The sequence below is a fragment of the Camellia sinensis genome, chromosome 7 (assembly GCF_055761805.1).
Source record: "Camellia sinensis isolate YWXY chromosome 7, ASM5576180v1, whole genome shotgun sequence".
Taxonomy (NCBI): domain Eukaryota; kingdom Viridiplantae; phylum Streptophyta; class Magnoliopsida; order Ericales; family Theaceae; genus Camellia; species Camellia sinensis.
In genome coordinates, this window is record NC_138967.1 from 192,294,197 (window position 1) to 192,318,783 (window position 24,587).

The 24,587-nt window shown below is 34.8% G+C and overlaps 1 protein-coding gene across 1 annotated transcript; it reads left to right on the top strand.

Annotated features, from left to right (window-relative positions):
* Positions 1 to 13,175: 13,175 nt before the first annotated feature.
* On the top strand, positions 13,176 to 24,454 carry SRT1 (sirtuin 1). The gene is made up of 14 exons (XM_028252771.2): positions 13,176 to 13,398; positions 17,115 to 17,144; positions 17,247 to 17,339; positions 17,469 to 17,588; positions 18,299 to 18,399; positions 18,622 to 18,730; positions 19,216 to 19,295; positions 19,601 to 19,679; positions 21,030 to 21,083; positions 21,308 to 21,404; positions 21,864 to 21,946; positions 22,645 to 22,712; positions 22,995 to 23,100; positions 23,936 to 24,454. Exons 1-14 carry the CDS (start codon positions 13,300 to 13,302, stop codon positions 24,245 to 24,247), a joined length of 1,431 nt encoding a protein of 476 aa, XP_028108572.2. The 5' UTR covers positions 13,176 to 13,299; the 3' UTR covers positions 24,248 to 24,454.
* Positions 24,455 to 24,587: the final 133 nt, after the last annotated feature.

Sequence of the window (24,587 nt, forward strand, 5' to 3'; positions counted from 1 at the left end):
GAAAATTCAGTTCAAAAATCAGAGAATTTCTCTAGTTTCAACCCAGAGAAAATTCAGTTCAAATAAAAAAAAATTCAGTTCACAATTTGGAACCTGGAATGCTTAATTTGGAAACCCAGAGAAAATTCAGTTCAAATAAAAAAAAAAATCAGTTCACAATTTGGAACCTGGAATGCTTAATTTGGAACTCAGAGAATTTCTCTGGACCAACATTGCTATTGCTATTGCTTGTGGTGAACCCAACATAACTGCAATTGTTCCAGCACTTTTCCATATAATCGCTAATGCTTAAGTCCGAATTACCGTCGCGCTGGCTAACAGTATTTCCTTCAAACCTCGCTTGCTTTTGCATGAACGTATCTTTCCTGCTCCGGCACGAGGGAAGCCCGAAATGGCTCACACAACCATCATAACTACCCGATTGATACCCATAACAAAATAAATACAATGTAATAAAAAGATTACTACTATCAACAATATACCCCCCTGGCTCCAACTTCCACATCATGAACAAAGTATGTAAGATACTTTTCTTCTTTGTTTGATACTGGAAGAAGGTTGTGATGGAACGCAGAATTAGGACCATTCAACATAGGCATGCTCGGGAAATTTTGATATGACAAAAGCCCACTCGTCCAGTATCGCTGTCCATCCCGATAAATCACCAATTCACCTGAACTGATGAGCAGTTTGGGTTCCTCCCAGATCAGCTTAAAGGTTCCCGAAGCACAACATATGTTTGGATACTGATGATCAACAACAACATCAACAACAATTTGAAGAAGAAGAAGAAGCAGACGGGTACCCCGAAGAATCGTTCCAAAGTTGGGCCAACTATGGAAAGGCTCTGAAGCAAACTTCGGCGAGGCTGATGGACCGAGTCTTAACTCGGTCACTCGATTCGGCCGAGTTGAAAGTGAAGGCTCGGAGCAATAACGAGATAAAGAGGACTCTTACTTGGTAGGACCTCATGTGGTTCGGCATGGGTACTGTGATCGGTGCCGGAATCTTCGTCCTCACTGGACTTGAGGCCAAAACCGTTGTCGGACCAGCCGTCGTCTTGTCCTACGTGGTCTCCAGCGTCTCCGCCTTGCTTTCTGTTTTCAAATTGTAAAGCACAGTTCAGGGGAAGTGCTGCTCTACAGTAGAGGAGTAGAGACAAAGAGTCAAATTTCTCTGATATATGTTTAGGGACCTTAGACATAAAAAAATAATTTTGTGGATCTCTTCCATTACGAAAAGTGGGAGAGAGACCCTAGACTAATTTTCCCTTATAATTTTTTTCAAAAAATTTTCAAATTTACTTTCTCTCTCCTACACATCAATCAATCACTTTTTCTCTCTCATTTCTCCTCTCTCATTTTCAATCACTTTTCTCTCACATACATCTACTCAATTACAACAAAGGCCTCGTTTGGGAACAGGCTAATTTAGTAACTTTTTTGCTATTTGGCTAAAAAGGTAGGTAAAAAAAACTTATATGTTTGGGATAATTTTTTGGCTAATTACGAAAAGATATGCAAAAAGTAGAAAGAAAAGAGAATTTTTGACTTTTTGGTATGGGTTGTTGGCTTTTTGGCTAATTCAGTAACTTTTTTGGCTAATTGACTAAAATAGCCTCTTGCCAAATGAGGCCAAAATGTCAAATCATTCCAAACTCCAAAACTATTTTCAAAATATACAACCAAACAAACTACAAAAATTTCTAAACTCTCTTCCCAAAATATTTTTTGAAAATTTGTCTTCCAAAGTCAAACCAAACAAGGTCGAAGTGATTCAAAATAGATCAAAAGCTGAAAACTGATTTTTAATCATCTTTTCAAAATAGCCCATAGTCACGTAGTATCCCTTGATTAATCAATAATTTTTCATCAGAGAGACTGACCACAAGATTCATCCGTGTTTAAGGGCTCGTTTGAAAATTATTCAGTGTATTTGGTTTGAGTTTTCTGGATTAAATTTTTTGAAAACTGAATTTTTTGGTTTTCGTGTTTTTTTGTTTTTAGTGAATATTTTTTAAATTTTAAACATTTTTTTTTTTAGTTTTTTAGACGCACCTTACTTAGATGTATCTAAAAAGTAAAAAAATTGTGAAAAAATATTTTAAAAAATTAATAAATACATAAAAATATAAAAAAATATACTGAATTCTTGTATTTTTTTGTATTTTTGGTATTTAGTGAATTTTTAAAAGTTTTTTTTTACATTTTTTTTTTTACTTTTTAGGTGTATTTATGTTAGGTGTGCCTAAAAAGTAAAAAAATTACTTAAAATATTTAAAAAAATTACTAAAAACAAAAAAATACGGAAAATAAAAAAGTAAAATTTTCTGAAAAATATTTTTTGAAAAGTGGAAACAAATTTGGCTTTTTATAAATATATATATATATATATATATAGAGAGAGAGAGGGAATAAATTGGTAATTTGTAATAATTTTATAATTAAAATGTTTTTATTTCCAAACGTGGCCTATGGAGATGATGATCCAAACAAAAATCTTTGTATAGAATTTTCTTGCTAGTTAATTGTCTACGAATAAAGCTTGAGACCCCCAGTGGGGGTACTGGGGGTCCTCACTGATTGGTCCAAAAAAAATAATTTTTTTTTTTTTTTTTTTTTTTAAGTCTTTGGCCATTGGCAGCCCCCCACGTGGAGGTGGGGGTGCTAGGGGTCGCCCCCCACTGGGTCCCCAGCATTGCCGAATTGTCTACCATCCAAAATATCACGCTTTTTAAAGTTATGAAGTTTATTATGATTTTTTTAAATATATTAATTCAACAATTATAACGTGTCTAATTTATTATTTTTATTTTAAAATAATAATAATAAATATATCTTAAAAAATTGACCCTACATCCTTTCATCCAAGACCATAGCCACTTCAAGCATCCCAAAACATGGTGTGGTCCATCATAATAATACAGTCCAACTTTGAAATTATTCAAATCATAATTTAAACAATAAATTCAAAGTATACACCTCTTTGGCACAGTTTATAAATAGCTTAAATCAGCTTTTGACTTATAATAAATTATTTTGGAGTGTTTGGTTGAGCTTATGAGAGATAAATTATAATTTAAATTAATTAATTTTGAGCTAAAAGTTGTAAATTGCCTCAGAGGTGTTTTTTTCTTTTAGCTTATGTGCGCAGTTGGTTATGGAAGGGCGAAATGACTTAAATGCCCCTTCAAAAATTTAAGAATTACTAAAATGCCAATATATAAACTTGACAGTCAAACACTGTTCATGTTCGAAGAGAGAGAGAGAGCGTGAGAGGCGATTTCCGGCAATGATTTCAAGTTGTTCTCTCTCTCTCTTTCCGACGTTTGTTCATCGCTCTATTTTCTCTCTCTCTCTCTCTCTCTCTCTCCGGCATTGGTTCATCGCGAAGCCTTAGTTCGTCGCTCTCTTTGTCTCTATCTCTCTCTCTTTCTTTGGCGTTGGTTCATTGCCATCGCGATCTGAACTAACGCCGTTGTCGCGATTTACATTATTGTTGGTCTCTCTATCTCTGTGTGCCTTCGTCATCATCCCCCATCTCCCATCGCAATCAACCGTGCAAGGCGATCTCAAACCCTAGTGCCAGTTCGTCGCCACTGTGCTTGGCGAAGCCAGGGTTTTCAGTTTTAGTTTTTTTTCTATGTGTGTGTGTGTGTATGGAGGTTTTTAGTGTTTTTTTAATCAAAATAATAATAATAATAATTAAGCATTTTAGCCATGAATGAAAATAAATTTGATATTAATTGAAAAAATGAAAAAAATTGATACTAATTAATTTATAATGAAAAAATGAAATATATACTAATTGATGTACAATGAAAACATGGAAATAATAATCTATAATGAAAAAATGAAAATAAGCCATTAATTGACACTAATTAATTTATAATGAAAAATGAAATAATTTTATACTAATTGATTTATAATGAAAAAATGGAAATAATAATCTATAATGAAAAAATGAAAAAAAAACCATTAATCGGCACTAATTAATTTATAATAAAATAATTTTATACTAATTGATTTATAATGAAAAAATGGAAATAATAATCTATAATGAAAAAATGAAAATAAGCCAATAATTGGCACTAATTAATTTATAATGAAATAATTTTATACTAATTGATTTATAATGAAAAAATGGAAATAATAATCTACAATGAAAAAATGAAAATAAGCCATTAATTGACACTTTAATGAAATAATTTTATACTAATTGATTTACAATGAAAAAATGGAAATAATAATCTATAATGAAAAAATGAAAATAAGCCATTAATTGACACTAATTAATTTATAATGAAAAAATGAAAATAATAATTTATGTAACACTAGTTATATTAACTTTTATTAATGAAATCATTTTTTTAAAATTAAAACTGAAAAAAATAACAAAATAATTATTTTTATATCATATAAAGACAAAAAAGACAATTACACAGTAAAAAGTTATTTTATAATTTATCAACCAAACACTACTCTGCTGCTTAAATCCATAATCCTACAACTGCACCAAACAGTTTAACAGCTTATGTTCACAGTTATAAGTTATAATCTGTTAGGTTATAATGTGTTGTTTTAGAAAGTTGCTAAAAAGATAATTTTTTGATGTAATCTAAAATGGATAAAAAATTAAAAATTGATTTTTTTTTTCTTCCGAAAAGACCCTAATATATAATAATATTTTCACAATTCTATCAAACGAGGCCATATTCCAACATGTATGATATGTACATTTAAAGGGAGAGACAGAGCACGGGAAGGAGTGCAAAAACATAGTCCAAATATGCAATTTTTTTAGGAAAATTATAAATCTTTGGTAAATAGAGAATATAACTATAAATCATTTTTTCTTTTATAATTACAATAAAGATGAGATGAAGAAAAAGCATTACAAATGGATATACTATTTTTTAAAATGATCAAAATATGCCTTCAATCTTTCATTTTTCTCCTCTATATTCTCATTATTTTGGCAATTTTGATCATCAATCACTCCTTGCCAACAGTCATTGCAACACTCTCTCATGCCACCTTTAATCCATACCTCACCTTCCCCTGTCATTGTGGTTACCCGTTGTACCACTTTGGTCATTCCTCACTACTCTCAATTCTTGCCTCCAAAACTATAGTCACTATGTGTTAATGCATGTGCAAATTTTGTGGGATTGTCACACTTTGCTAGTTGCATTAGGAACAATTAACTCCTGCATGTATTGCTTATATCGGATCCATTTCACCACAAGGTAAGGGATGTAAATGCTGAAAGAATTGACTTCATCACACTAAAAAAGAGAGAACGATTAGAATTATAATTTGATCGACTATGTGTTAGATTGTGATTGTCTGAAATAAAATATATACCTAACTGTAATGTAGCATTCTTGTTAGCACAACAATAAAATTAATGTAAACAGTACACGCATTAATTTAAAATTAAATACACTTGTAATTAAAAAATGATCTTGTTATAAAGTGAAAGATGGTAGGAAAAAATTTGATATTTCTAAAATCTTACTGTTAAGAATTGTTATATTAATTGTTGATTTGCGTAAAAAATACATGTCACAATGCACTATTACATAATTTTAGTGAAATTAGATTATTACAAACACTTGTGATACAACTCGTCCTTATAAATTAGATTATTACAAACACTGTTTAGAACATAATTTTTACTGTTTACACTATCAATGTGCATTCACACGTCAATGTGAATATTCACATTATAAAATATGAATGTTTACATCATCAAATTACTAACCGTCCAAATATGAATATTCACATCACCAAATTGCTAACCGTCTAAAAAAATATTTATAAAAGTAGAAATATCCATAAAATACTTTAAATATGATAATTAAGATTTGATATATTAAATGTTCAAATAATAGGACTTATTAGAATATAAAAATATGAGTGATGATTACAAAACCTCTACTTGATCCCCACAAATCTGGACTACTAATAATGTGAACTTGTTGGCTAAAATGTTGGCTTATTTTTCCTACGAAGGAAAATATCATAAATGCGAGCGTGCCAGCAAGGATTGAAAAATCCTTACAGATTAAATTCAAGCCAATTATCAAGCGATTGTGTTGACGGTTCTTTTGCCTCAACGAAGAGGACTTCAAGATTGCCAAGTGTAAAGAAAAGAAAAATTAAAAGAAGAATGGGGAACGGAGAAAGATGATTGAGTGAACAATCAAAGTAATAATTACTTACCTCTACTCCTATGCTTCGAAATGGAAATGCTGAAAATAAATGATTCGAAATATAAATCTATGTTAAACTACTCCTAAGATAAGGAAAATAACAAGAAATATTGAAATCAAGTGTCTTTGATTTAAGTTCTGGGTCCTTTACAATGTAGCCATTAATGGCTATTTATAGAAGAAAAAATACAGCAATAACTACTTAGTAACTACCCATTTCTTCCATCTTCATTCTTGTCTTGCCATGTGTCATTCCACTCATCCACTTTGTCCTCCCACTCATCCACTTTGTCCTTCATATTCTCCATTATCTTTATAACTTCCTTTAACTTCCAAATGAATAAGAGGATGCCACGTGTCCTGCAATTATATAAATAATAAATAATAATAAAAATTGCAGATTTATGGTGTTAACATTACCCCCCGCGGCCCTTAAAAATGATGTTTACTTGAATTTTTGAAGGGCCGAACCAAGCACATGACTAACCTAAGCAGTAAAGTGCTTCGAATGATGTAACAACACCAATAAAGTGCTTCGAATGAGTATGAAATTATGACTAGATGACTCGAATTATGACTAGTAACAAGCTTCGAAAGTGATATAAAGGACCAAAATCATTCTTCGAAGGTCGATGGAACCGACCAAAGACGAATTACATCCTCAAAAATACTCGACAAAGCTTCGAAGGTTCACAACCACCATTATTATTTCTTCGAAGCTGTTGTTGATGCAAGATAGAGAGCTTCGAAGCTTACAAAATTATGGCAAAACAGCTTTCGAAGCAACTTATGGCAAAATGGCTTTCGAAGCTGTTTTTGGCCAACCATTGTGGTTTATTCAAAGCTTATATGTTCTGGTTCACACATAATTAATGGAAATATTAATTTTGTGCTTCGAACCAATTATTATTTCTTCGAAGACACCAAAACTGTTGTTCTTCGAGCCAACTTATGATGCCAAAAACAGGCATTATTCGACAACTAATTAATTGTCATTTTACATATATTTGAAGAGATGTACACATTTCGAAAGTTTTCAAAGTTTTATACAGTTTCGACGGTGAAGTAATCAACCTTCGAAACAACTCTTGATGTTTCGAATGTATCTTCAAAGCTTTATACAGCTTCGAAAGTAGAGTAATCAACCTTCGAAACAACTCTTGATGCTTCGAATGTATCTTCGATGCTTTGATTGTGTACATACAAACAATTGGCCATCAATTTGAAAAGATAAGCCATTTTCAACCATTTATTTAAATGCACAGGCTTTTTCTAGCCAAATTCATGCATTTTAAATGGTCATCCCTTGTTCTTAGTGCTTCGAACTCATAAGAACAATTTGTTAATTTTATTAGCCACATCATCAAAATTATATTTTGATGTGAACCACAAATCCAAAAAGGATTTTGAACACCAAAAGTCATGGTATAGTGTGACCATGAAAATTCATACTTTTTGACATTTTGAAAAATGTCAAAAATTTTGAATTCATGAACAGTGGCTTGTTCATTATCCTTGACCATGTTTGTTTTAAAAACATGACTTTCGCCGAATTGATTTTCATAATTCTTTGGCAAAGTAGGTTGTTTTTCCATGTTAGCCATTAATGGCTTATGAAAATCCCCCATAAGAATGTTATTTTCATGACTTGACTCTCTAAAAATTGATTTTTGGACCCCCCGAGCCATGTATGAAACATCATTCTTAGCCAAATTTGGCTCAAAAACATGCTCTTTCGTTATGTTAATTTCATAATTTGGCTCTTTAAAAACGGATTCTTGAACCCCCCGAGCCATTGATGAAATCAACTCTTTGCTTTTGCTATTTTTAACCAAGGAAAAATTCTGAAAAAATTCACCAATTCCGGCCATTAAGGCCTCAGTTAAAGACTTGGTAGTGAGAGTTGATAACTCATCATTCCATTGGCGAATTTCCATATCAAGTTGATGAATTTCTCCAATTAAATGGTGTCTTTTTTCTTCCACCAAATAATATTGTAAGGGATGAAAATTTATTTCATCAAGAAAATGGATCTCTTCTTGAAGATCCAAAATTTCTTGTTTACGCCAATAAATTTCATCTAGACTATTTGAAATGGACAAATCCAATTCATTTTCCATTTATTACACTTGACGTCCCACCGGGCGTGCCAAAAAATGTTGGCTAAAATGTTAGCTTATTTTTCCTACGAAGGAAAATATCATAAATGCGAGCGTGCCAGCAAGGATTGAAAAATCCTTACAGATTAAATTCAAGCCAATTATCAAGCGATTGTGTTGACGGTTCTTTTGCCTCAATGAAGAGGACTTCAAGATTGCCAAGTGTAAAGAAAAGAAAAATTAAAAGAAGAATGGGGAACGGAGAAAGATGATTGAGTGAACAATCAAAGTAATAATTACTTACTTCTACTCCTATGCTTCGAAATGGAAATGCTGAAAATAAATGATTCGAAATATAAATCTATGTTAAACTACTCCTAAGATAAGGAAAATAACAAGAAATATTGAAATCAAGTGTCTTTGATTTAAGTTCTGGGTCCTTTACAATGTAGCCATTAATGGCTATTTATAGAAGAAAAAATACAGCAATAACTACTTAGTAACTACCCATTTCTTCCATCTTCATTCTTGTCTTGCCATGTGTCATTCCACTCATCCACTTTGTCCTCCCACTCATCCACTTTGTCCTTCATATTCTCCATTATCTTTATAACTTCCTTTAACTTCCAAATGAATAAGAGGATGCCACGTGTCCTGCAATTATATAAATAATAAATAATAATAAAAATTGCAGATTTATGGTGTTAACAGAACTCCACACACATATGTGTGACAAATCTAGACCACTAATAATGTGGACCCCACACACATATGAGTGAACCCATACATACATGAAGGATTAGGATGAGTTTGGAAGTGTGGGGATCATCTCCAAAGAGGGACCCAAATATTTTTCATAAAAATATCTTATGAATTAATTAAGATACACTTAAAAAAGATTTTCTAATAAATCTCCTTAACTAATGTTAATATAATTGTTATAATTGTTAATTGAATAGCTTTAGCTTTAGTATATAAATTGTATAGCTTTAGCTTTATTCCTTTTTTTGCTTTCGGTGATAGTGGGTCTTTGTTTGGTATCCAATGTTCCATTCTTCTCTCTATAAAGAGAGAGTTCCTTCTCTTTGTAATTATCACATACAATACAGAAACACAACAATCTTGTAATACAAACAAATCAATAATACATCATTTATAACATGGTATTTATAATATGGTATCAGAGCTAGGTTAACAACCTAGTCATTCTGCTTCACCGGCGGGCGGCAGTCTCGCCTTGGCCGCCCACCGGACCTCTACACATACCTGAGATCGGACTCCGAAGCCTTGAAGAAATGAGCAGATACCTCCGGTCCTATGAAGAAAGTGACGTTCTTGTTCAACAACTTCAAGGTGAACACACTCCCCTGCTTCGGATACTCCTCCCTCCACATCACCACCGGTCCTCCCAAGAATCGGACCAGCCCTCCCACCACCGGCCACCGCGTTTTCACCACCGGAGGGAGCCGCCGTTTTCCAGATCTCGAAATTCCGAATGCAGATGTCAGTTTTGCCACCACGATTGTCGCAACAATCAGCACACCCACATTCTTTTCCGACCTCTTTCTAGCAACAGTTTTCCGATCACCGTCGGCCACAGATTTCTCGAAATTCCCAGGCAAAGGGGGTTTCTTGGTCATGCTTCTCCGCAAATACCGCTGTTTCTATGTCCGACCCGTCATCACCAGTGTAGATGGGACTGTTTTTCTCAATCCCCCGAACCTCTTCGAGTCCCTTCTCTTCGCAGATTCGCCTTTAACACCGAGATCATACAGTCTTCTTCTCAATCCCTGTTTCCCCCTTCTTCCTCTTCAGCCCCCGTTGAACCATCAAGCAAAGTCGAATCCAGAATCCCAGCGTGGAGGGGACCTTCTGCCAAAGCTGTGACCCATGCCCTTAGATGCCACTGTTTCTATGGCTATAGTCTGCCAAGTCCCTTAGTTCTAGTGCCATCTCTCATATTCTTCTCTCCAACACTTGTGTTCTCTTCCACCGTTTTGTTTGCACAACAAGAAACTCTGTCAGAACCAGAGCAACAGCTTGTTCCATTCAACAAGCCACAGCTATTTTGTTGAAGCTTCGGTTCTTCAAATTTCTTCCCTTCACTGTTCAATGAACCCATGTGATCCCACTATTTTTTTTTTTCTTTATTTTATTTTATAATCCTGATTTCTCTCTTCTTTCCACCGAATTTCACTCACTTTGTCTCCCTCCACTCAAGGACACCATCATATAAAAAAAAAAAAAAACATATCAGCAGCAGAGGGAAAAGGGCCACCCACACACACACAACACCCACGTGATTTCCCACTTTTCTTTTCTTTTAATATATATATATATATATATATTTTTATTACTATTATTATTATATTTAATAATCCCTGCACTCCACTTTCTTTTCTTTTTTTTATCTTTCTTTTATTCCATCTTTTGCAAAGCCACAGCAAGTTTGCACACCCATTCTTCTTTTTCTTTTTTTATTTTATTTCTTTTTCACACTCATGTTCACCACTACCAACATACCTTCCATTGATCTGTTTGTTTTTTTTTTCTTTAATCTATCAACTTCCCTCCATTGATTTGCCCACCGCCCCACTGTTTAAACATATTATTATTCTTCTTATTATTATTATTATGCTATCAACCCATTCATCTATTATTATTATTTTTTTTTTTTTTTTTTTTTTTTGCAAAACACAAAAAAAAAAAAAAAAAAAAACAAAAAAAAAAACAAAGCCGACAACAGGCAGACGACGAACTGCATTCATACCCACTACACTCTTTTATTCACGTGGGGGTTCACCCCGTTCCACATTTTACAAACAAAAAAAAAAACAAAAAAACAAAAAAAAAAAAAAAACAACAAAACACCCACAGTGGGATTTTTCTTCTCTACTCTGCTGCGGGTCGCTTCTTCTTGCCTCCATCCTGGGCGGCCCTTGCCGGTGTTGCCTCCGTGTTTCCCACTCCACTGGGCACGATCACTACTCCCTGCTCCTCCACTGCCGCATATGGCGGTCCTCCAAATCGGAACATCACGGTGGCCTTCCGCTTCAGCTCCTTGTTTTCTGTCCTTAGCACGCTTATCTCTGCTCGCGCATCCTTATACATGCGTTGGAGCAGAGCCAGCTGGGAGTTTAACTGCTGCACCTCATTTGTCCTACTCTGCAGCCGGTGCGACAGGTTTGTGACAGCCGTCATGGACTCCACACATGCCTTCAAAGTATACTGATTCGCCTCCACATCCGTTTGCACTGCCATTTTTTGCTCCACCGACTGCATCGGGAAGTTCAACGGAGCAAACCCAGTGGTGTTTGGTTGAGGTTCACGGGACACCGCCCCAGTTCTCTCTCCTGTGGACTCGTTGAGGTCGGGAAAGAGGGTAAGCAGCCCGCGGGAAGACGAAGCCATTTTTTCTGGGCAACAGAGTGTTATAGAGAGTGTTACAGAGTATCTTCTCAGCAAAACCTTCTCAGCAAAACGAAGAGTTTTTCAGAGGATTTTCGCCAATTGTTTGTCTTCGCCTCTGCCTCAGCTCTGTCTTGGTTAAATAGCCGAGGCAGCCACGCGCATCGCGCGCCTCTTCTCGCCGACAAACTGGCACGCCTTTTCATGGCACGCCTTTTGATGCATTCGGGCACGCCTTTTGATGACACGCCTTTTGAGGGTGCGGGCACACCTTTTGAGGACCCGTCTTTTGAGGGCTCGATATCTACATCCATGTATATCTTTTGGGCAGCCTATCTACACACTCATACAGTGTCTTCTACACCAGTCAGCTTTATCAATCCCTTTGTTTCAACCTCAAATAGGTTTCTATCTTCACACCTATTTGAGTTTGAGGGGGGGTTATACACAGTATCATGTTCAAGCCACCTCATGGCGCACTCCCTAAGTCGCCCCCTTGGTGCACCACCACAAGCTTTTACAACGGTCCGACATGACCCCATAAACTGTCCCGACATTGATTCCGGTCAGCTACTACATCGGTCCGGCATGACCTCGTAAACTGTCCTGCTACATCGGTCCGACATGACCTCGTAAACTGTCCTTCTACAACGGTCCGACATGACCCCGTAAACTGTCTTCTACAACGGTCCGACATGACCCCATAAACTGTCTTCTCCAACGGTCCGACATGACCCCATAAACTGTCCCGACATTGATTCCGGTCAGCTGCTACATCGGTCCGGCATGACCTCGTAAACTGTCCTGCTACATCGGTCCGACATGACCTCGTAAACTGTCCTTCTACAACGGTCCGACATGACCCCGTAAACTGTCTTCTACAACGGTCCGACATGACCCCATAAACTGTCTTCTCCAACGGTCCGACATGACCCCATAAACTGTCTTCTACATCGGTCTGACACGACCACACAGTGTCTGCTACAACGGTCCGACATGACCCCGTAAACTGTCTGCTACAACGGTCCGACACGACCATACAGTGTCTCCTATCCCATTTTTAATTGTCAGCTTATTTTTCTGTTTTGTTACTCTCTCCAAACTCAAGTTGGCTAGTACCTATCCTCCTTGAGTTTGAGGGGGGCTGTTAATATAATTGTTATAATTGTTAATTGAATAGCTTTAGCTTTAGTATATAAATTGTATAGCTTTAGCTTTATTCCTTTTTTTGCTTTCGGTGATAGTGGGTCTTTGTTTGGTATCCAATGTTCCATTCTTCTCTCTATAAAGAGAGAGTTCCTTCTCTTTGTAATTATCACATACAATACAGAAACACAACAATCTTGTAATACAAACAAATCAATAATACATCATTTATAACATGGTATTTATAATAACTAAAATGAACAAAAAAATAAAAACGATAATCTGGCTTTTGGGTTTCCTAAAGAAGCCAAATACTTCTTAACTACAACAGCAAGAGAAAGCTTCCCCTGTTTCTCTTCATTTCATTGATCAACTTTAGAGAGAGAGAGAGAGAGAGGGAGAGAGAGGTTTTCACGAAGCAAAACAGTCATGTCTCTGGGTTATGCAGAGAAGCTTTCCTACATAGAAGATGTTGGAAAAGTTGGAATGTCAGAGATTTTCGACCCACCTCCCGTTTTGCAAGAAAAAGTATGATTTTCTTTTGCCATTCCCTTTGTTTCTTTGCATTTTCTTTAATAAGCTTTAATTGTTATTGTCATTTCTCGGTTTAGGTAACTACTCTATTGATCTTCTTAAATGGTAATACTAATGATGGGTACTTAGGTTTATGCTTAAACTTTTGATTAAGCATGGTGTAATACTCTGATGTGGAACTTTGTTTGAAGTGCTAATCTGCATTGTTTAGTTCTTTGATGAGATTTGAAATATGCATATTGGGATTTTATTTTCATACTTGTATGAAATTTCAATTGTTGTGTGACAATGGAGTGCATGAAGTTCAATGGGTGCTGAATTTAATATATGGGTATTGTGGTTGTTTAAACCCTAAGACAAATCAAATTTGAATGTCGCCAAATTGATTAATCGCTATCGCGATTCTTCGAGTATGAAATTTGTTTATTCGTTCAGACACTATAATTACGGAGTTGTCGATGAATGTAAATTGATTGCTTTGATGTTAATCACTATTGCGGTTCATGGATTACCACATTTACTTATTAGTTCAGACTTGATAATTATGTAGTTGCTGAAGGATGCAAATTGATTGCTTCGATGTTAATTGCTATTGCGGTTCATGGATTATGAAATTTACTTATTGGTCCAGACTTGATAATTACGTAGTTGTCAAAGGATGCCAATGCCATAACCTTTACTCTTGCTATTGTGAAGCATTCTTCATGCAAGTGCAATACATGCACAGGAATAAGTGCTAACTGTGCAAGGATGCGCGTGCAAATTTTGTGGGGTTGTCACAATTGCTACTTGTATCAGGAACAATTAACTCGTGCATATATTGTACTTATACCAAACAAGGGTAAGGGGTTAATTGAGAGGGTGTGGATCACACTAAAAAGATTTGGATTCATTTAGCATTCTAAGCTATGTAACATTGTTGTTGGCACATCAACCAAACTAATGCGAAAAGTATGTGCATTAATTTAAACACAATTCCAACTAAAAAAATTATATTGTTATCTAGTGAAAGATGATAGAAAAAAATTTGAAACCCCTCAAATCTCAACATTAAATTTAATAAGATTTGTTATATTAGTTGTTGATTTGTGTAAAAATATGCATTTCACAATCCACCGTCACATCATTTTGAATGAATTTAGACGTGATAGTTTAGTAAAAATCAAACACTTATGATGTAACCCGCTGTCATGTTATTACAAGCACTTATGACACAACCCACTGTCGCATTATTAAAAGTGCATTTAGAAGTAATATTTTTAAAATATCTAAAAAGAAATGATATTGTGAACAACTTGAATTATATTAATAGCCGGAATCTATGCACCTCTCTAGAAAATTGGCTTTTGGGTTTCCTAAAGGAGCCAATTACTTCTTAACTAAACCAGCAAGAGAATGCTTCCCTTGCCTCTCTTCATTTTTAGATCAACTTTAGAGAGAGAGGGAGAGAGAGAGAGAGAGAGAGAGAGGGTCATGTCCCTGGGTTATGCAAAGAAGCTTTCCTACATAGAAGATGTGGGTAAAGTTGGAATGTCCGAGATTTTTGACCCACCTCTCATTTGCAAGAAAAAGTAGGATTTTCTTTGTCATTCTCTTTGTTTCTTTGCATTTTCTTTAATATGTTTTTCTGGTTATCATCACTTCTCATTTTAGGTAACTACTTTGATGATGATCTTCTGAAATGGCAGTACTAATGATGGGTTCTTGGATTTTGTGCTTAAACATTTGATTATGGTGTAATACTCTATTGTGGAACTTTGTTTGAAGTGCTAATCTGCATTGTTTAGTTCTTTGATGAGATCTGAAATCTGCATATTGGCTTTTTTTTTTTTCACACTCATATTGAATTTCACTACTTGTGTAACAATGTAGTGCTTGAAGTTCAATGGGGGCTGTAATTAATATATGGGTTTTGTGGTGGCTTGACCCTAAGACAACTCGAATGTCGTCAAATCGATTGTGCCGATGTTAATCCCTATCATGATTTGCGGAGTATGAAATTTGTTTATTGGTTCAAATTTGATAATTACGTAGTTGTTGAGGAATAAAAATTGATTGCTTCAATGTTAATCACTATCACGGTTCATGGATTATAAAATTTATTATTGGTTAGGACTTGATTATTATGTAGTTGTCAAAGGATGCCAATGCATCAAGTTGCAATTCGAAACTTTGATTGTGAAACAGAAATATTTATTGATTTTATCATAAATGCATATATGTGCAATGCATGTGACTAATATCTTTGTATGGAAAATTATAGATGCCTCAATAAACCCAAACTTGTATCTCAGGGACATATCTCCTCAAACTAAGAAGCATGAGCATGACATGGACACGACAAGTGGGGGACACTTGCACAATATATAATTTTATATATATTTGCCTTCTTAGAAGTGTTTGTGCTTCTTAGTCCCCAAATTAGTGAATTAATTTTTTTTTCTCTATTGAAGCATGACCAAGCATAAGGGCAAAATTGATTCATATAGTTGACCCCACTTGATTGTGACACAAGGCTTAGTTTAGTTTGGTTTGGTATATTCAACTCTTTTCTTGATATCGAGTTGTGACCAACTTTTTCATTCCAAGGAATCTATTGCTGCATTTGATATGAAAGAAAACATTGTTCTTGAAATCTCCTTTAGTGAAGTTGTTATTTGGCCTTATGCCTTCCCAAATTTCAGAGGCTTCACGTGTCTCTATCCTTTAATAGAATTGCTTAAAGTAGTTATAAATGGTCAGTATTATCAAAATTTACTAGACCATACTGATCCATGGTTAGATTCAATGTCGTCCATAACTTGGTACACTTTTCTTGCAAATACACTAAATTTGACTACTTGAAAAGATTATCCCAGGTTTTTAACTTATGTTTGCCCTTTTTGTCAGGGTAGTATGAAATATAATGAGTACCAGAACCAGTACATATATGTTTTATTATTGAAAAGAAATTCAGTCTTGCATTGTTATTTTTGAATATACATTGTCACATATTAACTATCAATTAAGAGATACATGTCAGCTATATAAGCTTTCACTATATTTTGGGTCAAGCCATATAGTCTATATACTACTTCCTGTTTAGTATACAGTTTGATCCGTGTTGTGACTTGTGAGTTACATAATTTATGGTTCTAGTTCAAATGGAGTATGAGTTTGCTAGCAGTTTATGCTCTAGAGATTATTTAGGTGCAAGTTTAATCTCTTCAACTAGGGAATTGCCAAGTTCCATCAAACACAACATTTGTGATTTATGAACAATTGGTTAATTTCAAAGAAACTTCTCCTATGGAGTCTCTCTTTGGCATTCTTTTAGGGGAAACAATATTGCAAGATTGGGAGATATAACCATCAGAGGACTATGATTATAGATTTGACTGTGATAGGAGTGAAGGAAATGGTTTCTCTTCCTTCTTTTCCTTTTCTTTTTATTTCATTCTACATTATGTTGTTTCTCTTTGTGTTTTAGTCACAGTTCATGTCAATTTGAATTTTATATCTTAGGGGGAGAAATACAAATTTTAATTTTTTTGAAGACAATCACTATTGCTTTGCTTACTATCCTCTAGTTATTTGAGTATACAACATGATATTTTCTCTACTTTGGGCTTTCTGAGGATTATTACGTTTGGAAAACTGATAATTTAAGAGTTTGCCATACATGTGCTGATTTTGCTTCCCTCACTGGGTTTTGCTTTTTGCAATTGCAGATTGAAAAACTTGCCATAATGATACAGAAGGTTTAAACTTACCTCAACTCACTGATCTCCTTTTTGGCATATAGACTTTGTTTGATTGTGCTCTAAACAAAAATTCCATCTCTTTCTTTGGTGTTATGGCAGAGTAAGCATCTAGTGGTGTTCACTGGTGCGGGGATATCAACCTCTTGTGGTATACCTGACTTTCGCGGTCCCAAGGGTATTTGGACCCTTCAGGTTGATATCATGAAATTTATTTTTGCATTTGAACTAATGAACACCTTGTTTGATGTGTCCAAATAAAATTGTGTGTTTTGAAAGCTAATCATACTTTGTTTCTTTAACATTGTCTTTATTGAATTGCAGCGAGAAGGCAAATCATTGCCTGAAACGCCTTTGCCATTTCATCGTGCAATGCCGAGCATGACTCATATGGCTTTGGTTGAACTAGAGAGGGTTGGTATCCTAAAGTTTGTTATTAGCCAGGTATTGCTGCACTTCCTTCTCGAACTATATACCCATATACCTTCTGCTTCCGAGAATACTTAGCATGAAGATGATTTGTTGAGGCAGTTTTTTTTTTGCTCAGTTTTTTTCCCCTTTATACTTCGGGGAAAACATAATTTTTGTTCATGATTTTTGTGGGTTTTTTAGTGGGAGGAATTTTAACTAGGATGGGTCTTTTGTTGATCTTTGTGTGTATATAATCCCTGTGTTCGAGCGTTGCACCCTCTCTGGGTCCTTTATTTGTGTTTTCTTTTTATATGTCAAAAAAAAGGGGGGGGGGGGGGTGTTTGAAGATTTGTATAATTGTGCCATCCACTGTTCTCTTAAATAGGAAAGTTTGTCAGGGACTATCTTATCTCTATTGTTGAGATTAGGAGGTATTCTCGTGCTGTTGATAAAATTCACTTGAAGAGGAGATATCATTGCAGATTTGTGTAATTTTGCTTTTAGTGTTGTGTTCTTAAGGGTCATTGTGGAATACCTCGAAGCAATGGAAATGTTTTACGGGGGTTTTTGGGATTTTATATATCTCATAGTCCTGCTAAGCAAAAAAAATTTGAAAGCACATTAGCATCTGAATTTGGCATTCTATGCTAAGCAACTTGGCATTTTTTTAAATTCATTATTATATATGAGAATATCTGGTTTTCTGACTCCGTTGCTTAATAAAGACTGTTTTTGAATGCTAGAATATTGATGGCCTCCATCTCCGGTCTGGAATACCGAGGGAGAAACTTTCTGAACTGCATGGGAACGCCTTCATGGAATTATGCCCTTCCTGTGGAGTTGAGTAAGACTTGATCTTTATCTGCAACCTACGTTATTTAAATAGTGTCTGAAGCTGCTTCTGATTCTTCTCCATTTTCTCTGGTGTTTTTCATTTATTTTGTGGTTACGTTAAATTTTTGCTTTAAAGTTTGGTCACTTGTTAATGTACATATTAGATTATTACATAGTTGACTCAGTTTTCTGCTATTAAAAGTTGATCTTATAAATTTGATTTTTTGTGAAGGTATTTTCGGGATTTTGAGGTGGAAACTATTGGACTGAAGGAGACACCACGTAGTTGTTCCAGTTATGATTGTGGTGCAAGACTTAAAGACACTGTTGTTGACTGGGAGGTACTAATTTCTTGTGTTGATTGGTTGCATTACTGTTGAGGCTATTGATAGATAAATACATTTTGTTTGTTTTTTTGTTTTTTTTTTTTTTTTTGGGGGGGGGGGGGGGGGGGTGTTTCAATGTACACATGGAAACGAAGTTAATTAATTGTAGTGCTCATAACACTCAAATGTATCTCTTTTGGTTTTAATAGCAATTCAAAGGAGTGCCATCAAATTTTTTTGAAAACGACATGGAGTAATTCTATTTCCATGTAATCCTTGCAAAGTGGCATTCTTGAGTATCCTCATGACATGGGGAACGTTTCTTAGATACTTTTTGAGATTGGTTCAATCACTGTGAAATATGTTTTTATGTTTCTTCGCTGCCTTCTTTGTAAGATGTTAATTTAGTTCTCAAACTTTATTGCCTATATATGAGCAATTTGATGCAAAGTGCTATGTTAATAATCTATCCATCTCTCTCTCTCTCTCTCTCTCTGCAGGATGCTTTACCACCAAAGGAGTTGAATCCAGCAGAGAAACACTGCAAAGTGGCTGATGTTGTGTTATGCTTGGGGACAAGGTAATTTCAATGTTATCTACTTTTTTTAAAATTCTTTTTGAAGTATGCATATTAAAGAAAGATGCCATAGTATATAAGAATTCTACAAATGAACCAAAAAGTAAAGACTCCTTCCAAAGCCCATCCCCAAGATTTAGTTCTCCTATGAAATCTACCAAAAAATTTGAAGAACCACGGGTTATCTATGACTTGATAATACAATCTCTCTCTTTTCTTCCTTAGCTCCTTGGCAAACAGTTGTGTTGTGTGTGTATTGTCCTTTCTTTTTTGTCATTCAATGATCATGAGAGCAGCTACTTTTGCAGTTTGCAGATAACTCCTGCATGCAATTTGCCTCTAAAATCACTCCGTGGTGGGGGAAAGTTCGTAATTGTGAATCTTCAGGTATTTCCTATCTAGCCATGTTTGATTCACAAGACTAATAGTGAAGGTATTAATAATCCCATTAAATTAGTGTGGTATTCACTATCCAATTGGATTAGTAGAATAAATTATCCCATTGTCCATTGTTTGATTTGCATTGAATAAGAAAACATATGAATGTAGGATTACAATTATATTTATCTTTTTTTTCAATCTTACCCTCTATCAATATTTATTAACAATATTTACTTTATCAAAAAAAATTTATAAATGTGATTTTGAAAAAAATTATAAATAAATAAATAAAAGCAAAATAAAAATACAAAATACAAAGTCATGTATGATTTGTTTTTTAATTTTTTTTTTAAATATAAGCAAATTTGATAAAATAAATATCAAAAAATATTTTTAAATTTTTTAAAATTATTTTTAGCCTTCTAAAATATAAAATTATATAAAAATAATTAGTGTTTTAATTTTTAGTCAAGGGTAAAATAGTCTTTTTATTTTATTTTATTTCTCAACTTAGGATATATAATCTCACCCCTACCCTATTACTAATAATCCTACAAAATTATTGGATTAATCATCCATTGGATTAATAATCTTAAAATAAAATTTCAAAACAAACACAGGATTATTGGCCCTATAGATTAATAATCTCAATCCCATACTTTAATCCTATCAATCAAACATGCCTTCTAAGTGCTACACAGCAACTTATCAGGCCGGAAATTGCATTTGTAGCTCCATGTCAATTAAAATTGAAAGCTCTGTTTTCTTCCAATTTTTAATGCGGATGGTAGAATGGAAAATCTCATTCTAATGCATTCTTGAGTAAATCTCCAACTGTCATCCACGTTCATGCTAAAGTGGATGCCAATAGACTCTCCAGGGCTTACCATCGCTAATGGGGGTGCAGCTAACAAGACTCAAACCCCCCTTACTCCTTGCCGACCTATCTCTTACAATTATCACTTCGCAAGGTTCCTCCACTGAGGATCTGGGAGTAGTCTCCTTAGAAGCTATTTGTTGGATGTTCTTGTTGTGTTCAATTTTCCTTTTTCTCTCTTTGCCACAGTGGGTGCTTTCTCAGCCTCTAACATCAATCTCCATTTGACCCCACCACCATTACCCACTACAAAAATGGATTTATTGTTTGGATAGTTATCTTTGTACTGCTTCCTAATCTCCTCCATGAAATTAAGTAGGCATTTTTTAGACCATGTCAACGCATAGGGTGCAACTTTTCATATAGAATCTAATTCTCCAATGCTGGTGTGATAGACCTTTGTTATATTTTATATTTAAGAAAAATTGAAAACCCATCAATATTTCAGTTGCCTTTTTTTTATTTATTATTTCCTACAGGAAACTCCAAAGGACAAGAAAGCAAGTTTGGTGATCCATGGGCTCATAGACAAGGTATTTTATTTTATATTTTTGAGTATATAGAGAAGTTACCCATTTCTCTTTCAGTAGAGCACAAGTCCTTTCTCGTTTATAATGCCTACTTCCATGTATTGTGTGCATAAGTTTGATAGTGTAAGTTGTAATAACAAATTGACCTTTTTTTTAAAACTTTACCATTATTAATCATACTTAGTTCATATTTTTAAAGAGTTGTTCATTACTTTGAGTAAGAACAGGTAATTGCAAGAGTCATGGACCTACTCAATCTGCAGATTCCTCCATTTGTTAGAATTGATCTTCTCCAAATCATTTTTACTCAGACCGTGAGTTTAGGTAACTTTCCAGGATTTATGACTTTGTTTGTTGAGTTTTAGGAAGTAGATGCTATTATCTCTATCATGGCTTGCCCATTGGCTTGCTAACTTGTGGCGATAAATATATGTTGCCTTGATGATCCCAATTCCATTTGTGTATGCGTATGCCCCATTTGGTTTCCTGTTGGTACACATAACGCCTGTATTTTATTTTAGAAAAGATCTCTAACCACTACAAAATTAAAGAAAATAACTTCTTTCATAATATTTTTTGGAATGCCCTTTTTTTCTTTTTATTATTATTATTTTTTCTTGAAGTTGTTTTTCAAGATTTATGCTGATTCCACACCCATCTCCCACTCTCATTGGAACAAAGATATTGTGTGTGAAATGGTTGCCTTTCATATGTTCTTTATTCTCTCTACACCATGCCAAGATGTGGTTTGCGGCTCTCACAGTCCATTCCCTTTGATTACAGATAAAAGATATATGAACTGGAACCTCAGGGTAGCAAGTGTGCATGGGAAAAACGCTCCATTGCTGTTCATCAGCTCTATTGAGGTGGTTTTCTTTCTTCAAACTGGCTATACTTGCATCCTTGAATAGTAGTATCTGATGTCACATGTTGCTAATGGACACTATGGTCTGTTGAAGGAATGGAAAATTCCTTATGTAGAAGGATGTACTTGTCAATATATAAAATTGCAAGGGTATTCATATACTATTTTCCCCTCACTTGGTTTCAAGGGTAAAATCCACTTTTCACTCAAATTTTACTTTGGTCCTCATCTTTCAGTTGGAACAATTATGTCCTCAGATTTCTACTTATGTCTCAATGTGGTCCTTTTGTCAGTTACTGTTAAAAATTTGGATGGAAAGTGCTCACATGAGAGCCACATGAGCACATTTTAGGGGCATTAGAGGAAAAAAATTGTATGGCAAATTGGACTTTTCACCCTCCAGCTCACTTAAATTCCATTTTGATCCCTCCTGTTTCAAATTTCAAACGGTGGGGTGATGGGAGGACCACATTGAAATATCGGTTGAAGTCTGATGTCTTAATTGTTGCAATTAGAAGATGACAGTCCAAAGTAAAATTTGGATAAAAATTTGAGGGTGAAAAGTGTAGTTTACCCTTGATTCAGTTCTGCAAACACTGATTAACTTCTGCATGTAGTTTTCCTCAATTATGTATCGCCCTTGCTGGCACCTTTTAACTTGACATGAGGCTAACCCGTCTGCTGTTTTTGCATCCCTAGGTTTCGTTCTCTGAAGGGCTAAACATGAAAGAAGCGTTTCTACATAAACAACCACTTCGGCTAAAAAGGTAGTGCCAGTGTCACTCATTTTCTATCCTTTTGCACATAATATTGCAGTGGTTCCCAAACTTTGAGCAGCAATGCAACTTGGAAATGTTTATTGGCAGTGTTTATCGGCCTTACAAATGAATGGAACAAACAATTATTTTAAAATAATATGCACGACGCATGGATTGAATTTAACAATATATAGTTTGTTATATTAGCATAGTGGAGTTATAAAATGGTATATGCTGTATATGTCTTCGTTTTCTTCTAATTCATTTGTTCTGATTGTAATCATACATCAGGAGAACACTGACGACGGCAAAACCATTTGATGTTCTTTTGAAACTCAACTTCAGTGACGGTTGTGGGTGTTCATACACCCGAATTAAGGTTCCGGTTGATTTTCAGGTGAGGAGTTTTTATTATTATTTTTCATTTATACCCCCACTCCACCCCACCCCACCCCAATGCGTGCACTTTTCTCATCTCTTGAGGCTTAATAGGATCAACTTACACAAGCAGAATGTCCATCCCATGATTATCTAGTACTGCAAACTTTCTTCTTGACCCCTTTTTTTTCACCATTAAATAACATGCAACCTTATCATTTGGCTTAAGTAATTCGACTTCAATGTGTATGATACAATAATGTGTGAATTTGTTCATGAGTTCAATTGTTCTGGTTCTATTCTGCAGAACTAGATTTATGATGTGCTCTGTTATTTATTTATCAATGCTTCTAGCCCTAATTGGAAGGAAGAACTAAAACACACCTGTTTGGTTGTGTTTCTGTTTTTTTTTTTTTAGCAAATTGTTTTCGAAAACTGTTTTTGGGATTTTTTCATAAGAAATATTGAATAGTTGTTTTTGAATGTTTGACAACTGTTTTTGCATAAAGATTAAAACGATATGGAAACAATGGCCAAAATTTTGTTGTGTTTATTTCTGAAAACACAGAAGGGAAAAAAGAAAAAAAAACAAAAGCACAACCAATTAATTGTTGAATTCCTTTACGATTAATTCCCAAATTCCATGTCATTTATGTGCTAAACAAATCGTAGACTTCAATTTATATTACTGAGACTCTGATTTTTTATTTATTTTTTTCTGTTCTTTTTCACATTTGGAATATGTAGGTCAAGAAAAAAAAAATATTGATAAAATGATTGCCATCATATGATCAGGTTTTGACTTTTGATCCCGTTGTTCATGCCTCTTCAAAATATGTTTGGTTACTCTGCAGGTTTCAATGGACTGTTGTAACTATAACAAGGATGCCACATTCCAAAAATTGAGAGAGAGAGCCATCGGAGATCTGCGCTGTGGGCGCAATGCACTTATCGAGAGACAAGTCATTATAACTCCTAAAAGCAAGACTATGGTCTATGCAACTGTAACCAACATTCTTGTATATGACAAAACTTCTAAAGCATTGGAAGCTGCTTCTCAAAGTAATGGTGGTCCAAAAAGGCTACAGAACGGTGTAAATGGGATCGAAACATCTCAGAAGCGACAACGAAAAGGGCACAAACGTAAAGTAGACGATAAACAATGAAGTGAGTGTCATTTCGGTTTTTGTGTAAATACTGTCTACTAGAAATGCAGGTACAGAAATGTGTATTGGTGAGGACTGAGTGAATTTTGTTAGATAATACACTCTTGTATCTCCCCAGCTACATTAGGAAAATGGGAATTTGGTTACCAACAACCCAACTTTTGTAAACTTTTGTAAGTTGAGAAATCTGGAAATTGTGTTTCACAATGGCCATTTTGTGAGAGTATCTGGTTTTCTTTCCTCAATGAATTGAGTTGTGTGCTCCTCTGATTCTGAGAATTTTAGGAATGGCCGTGGTGGTGGCTGGTAACCAAGTTTGAGGGACAAAAGAAAAATATGA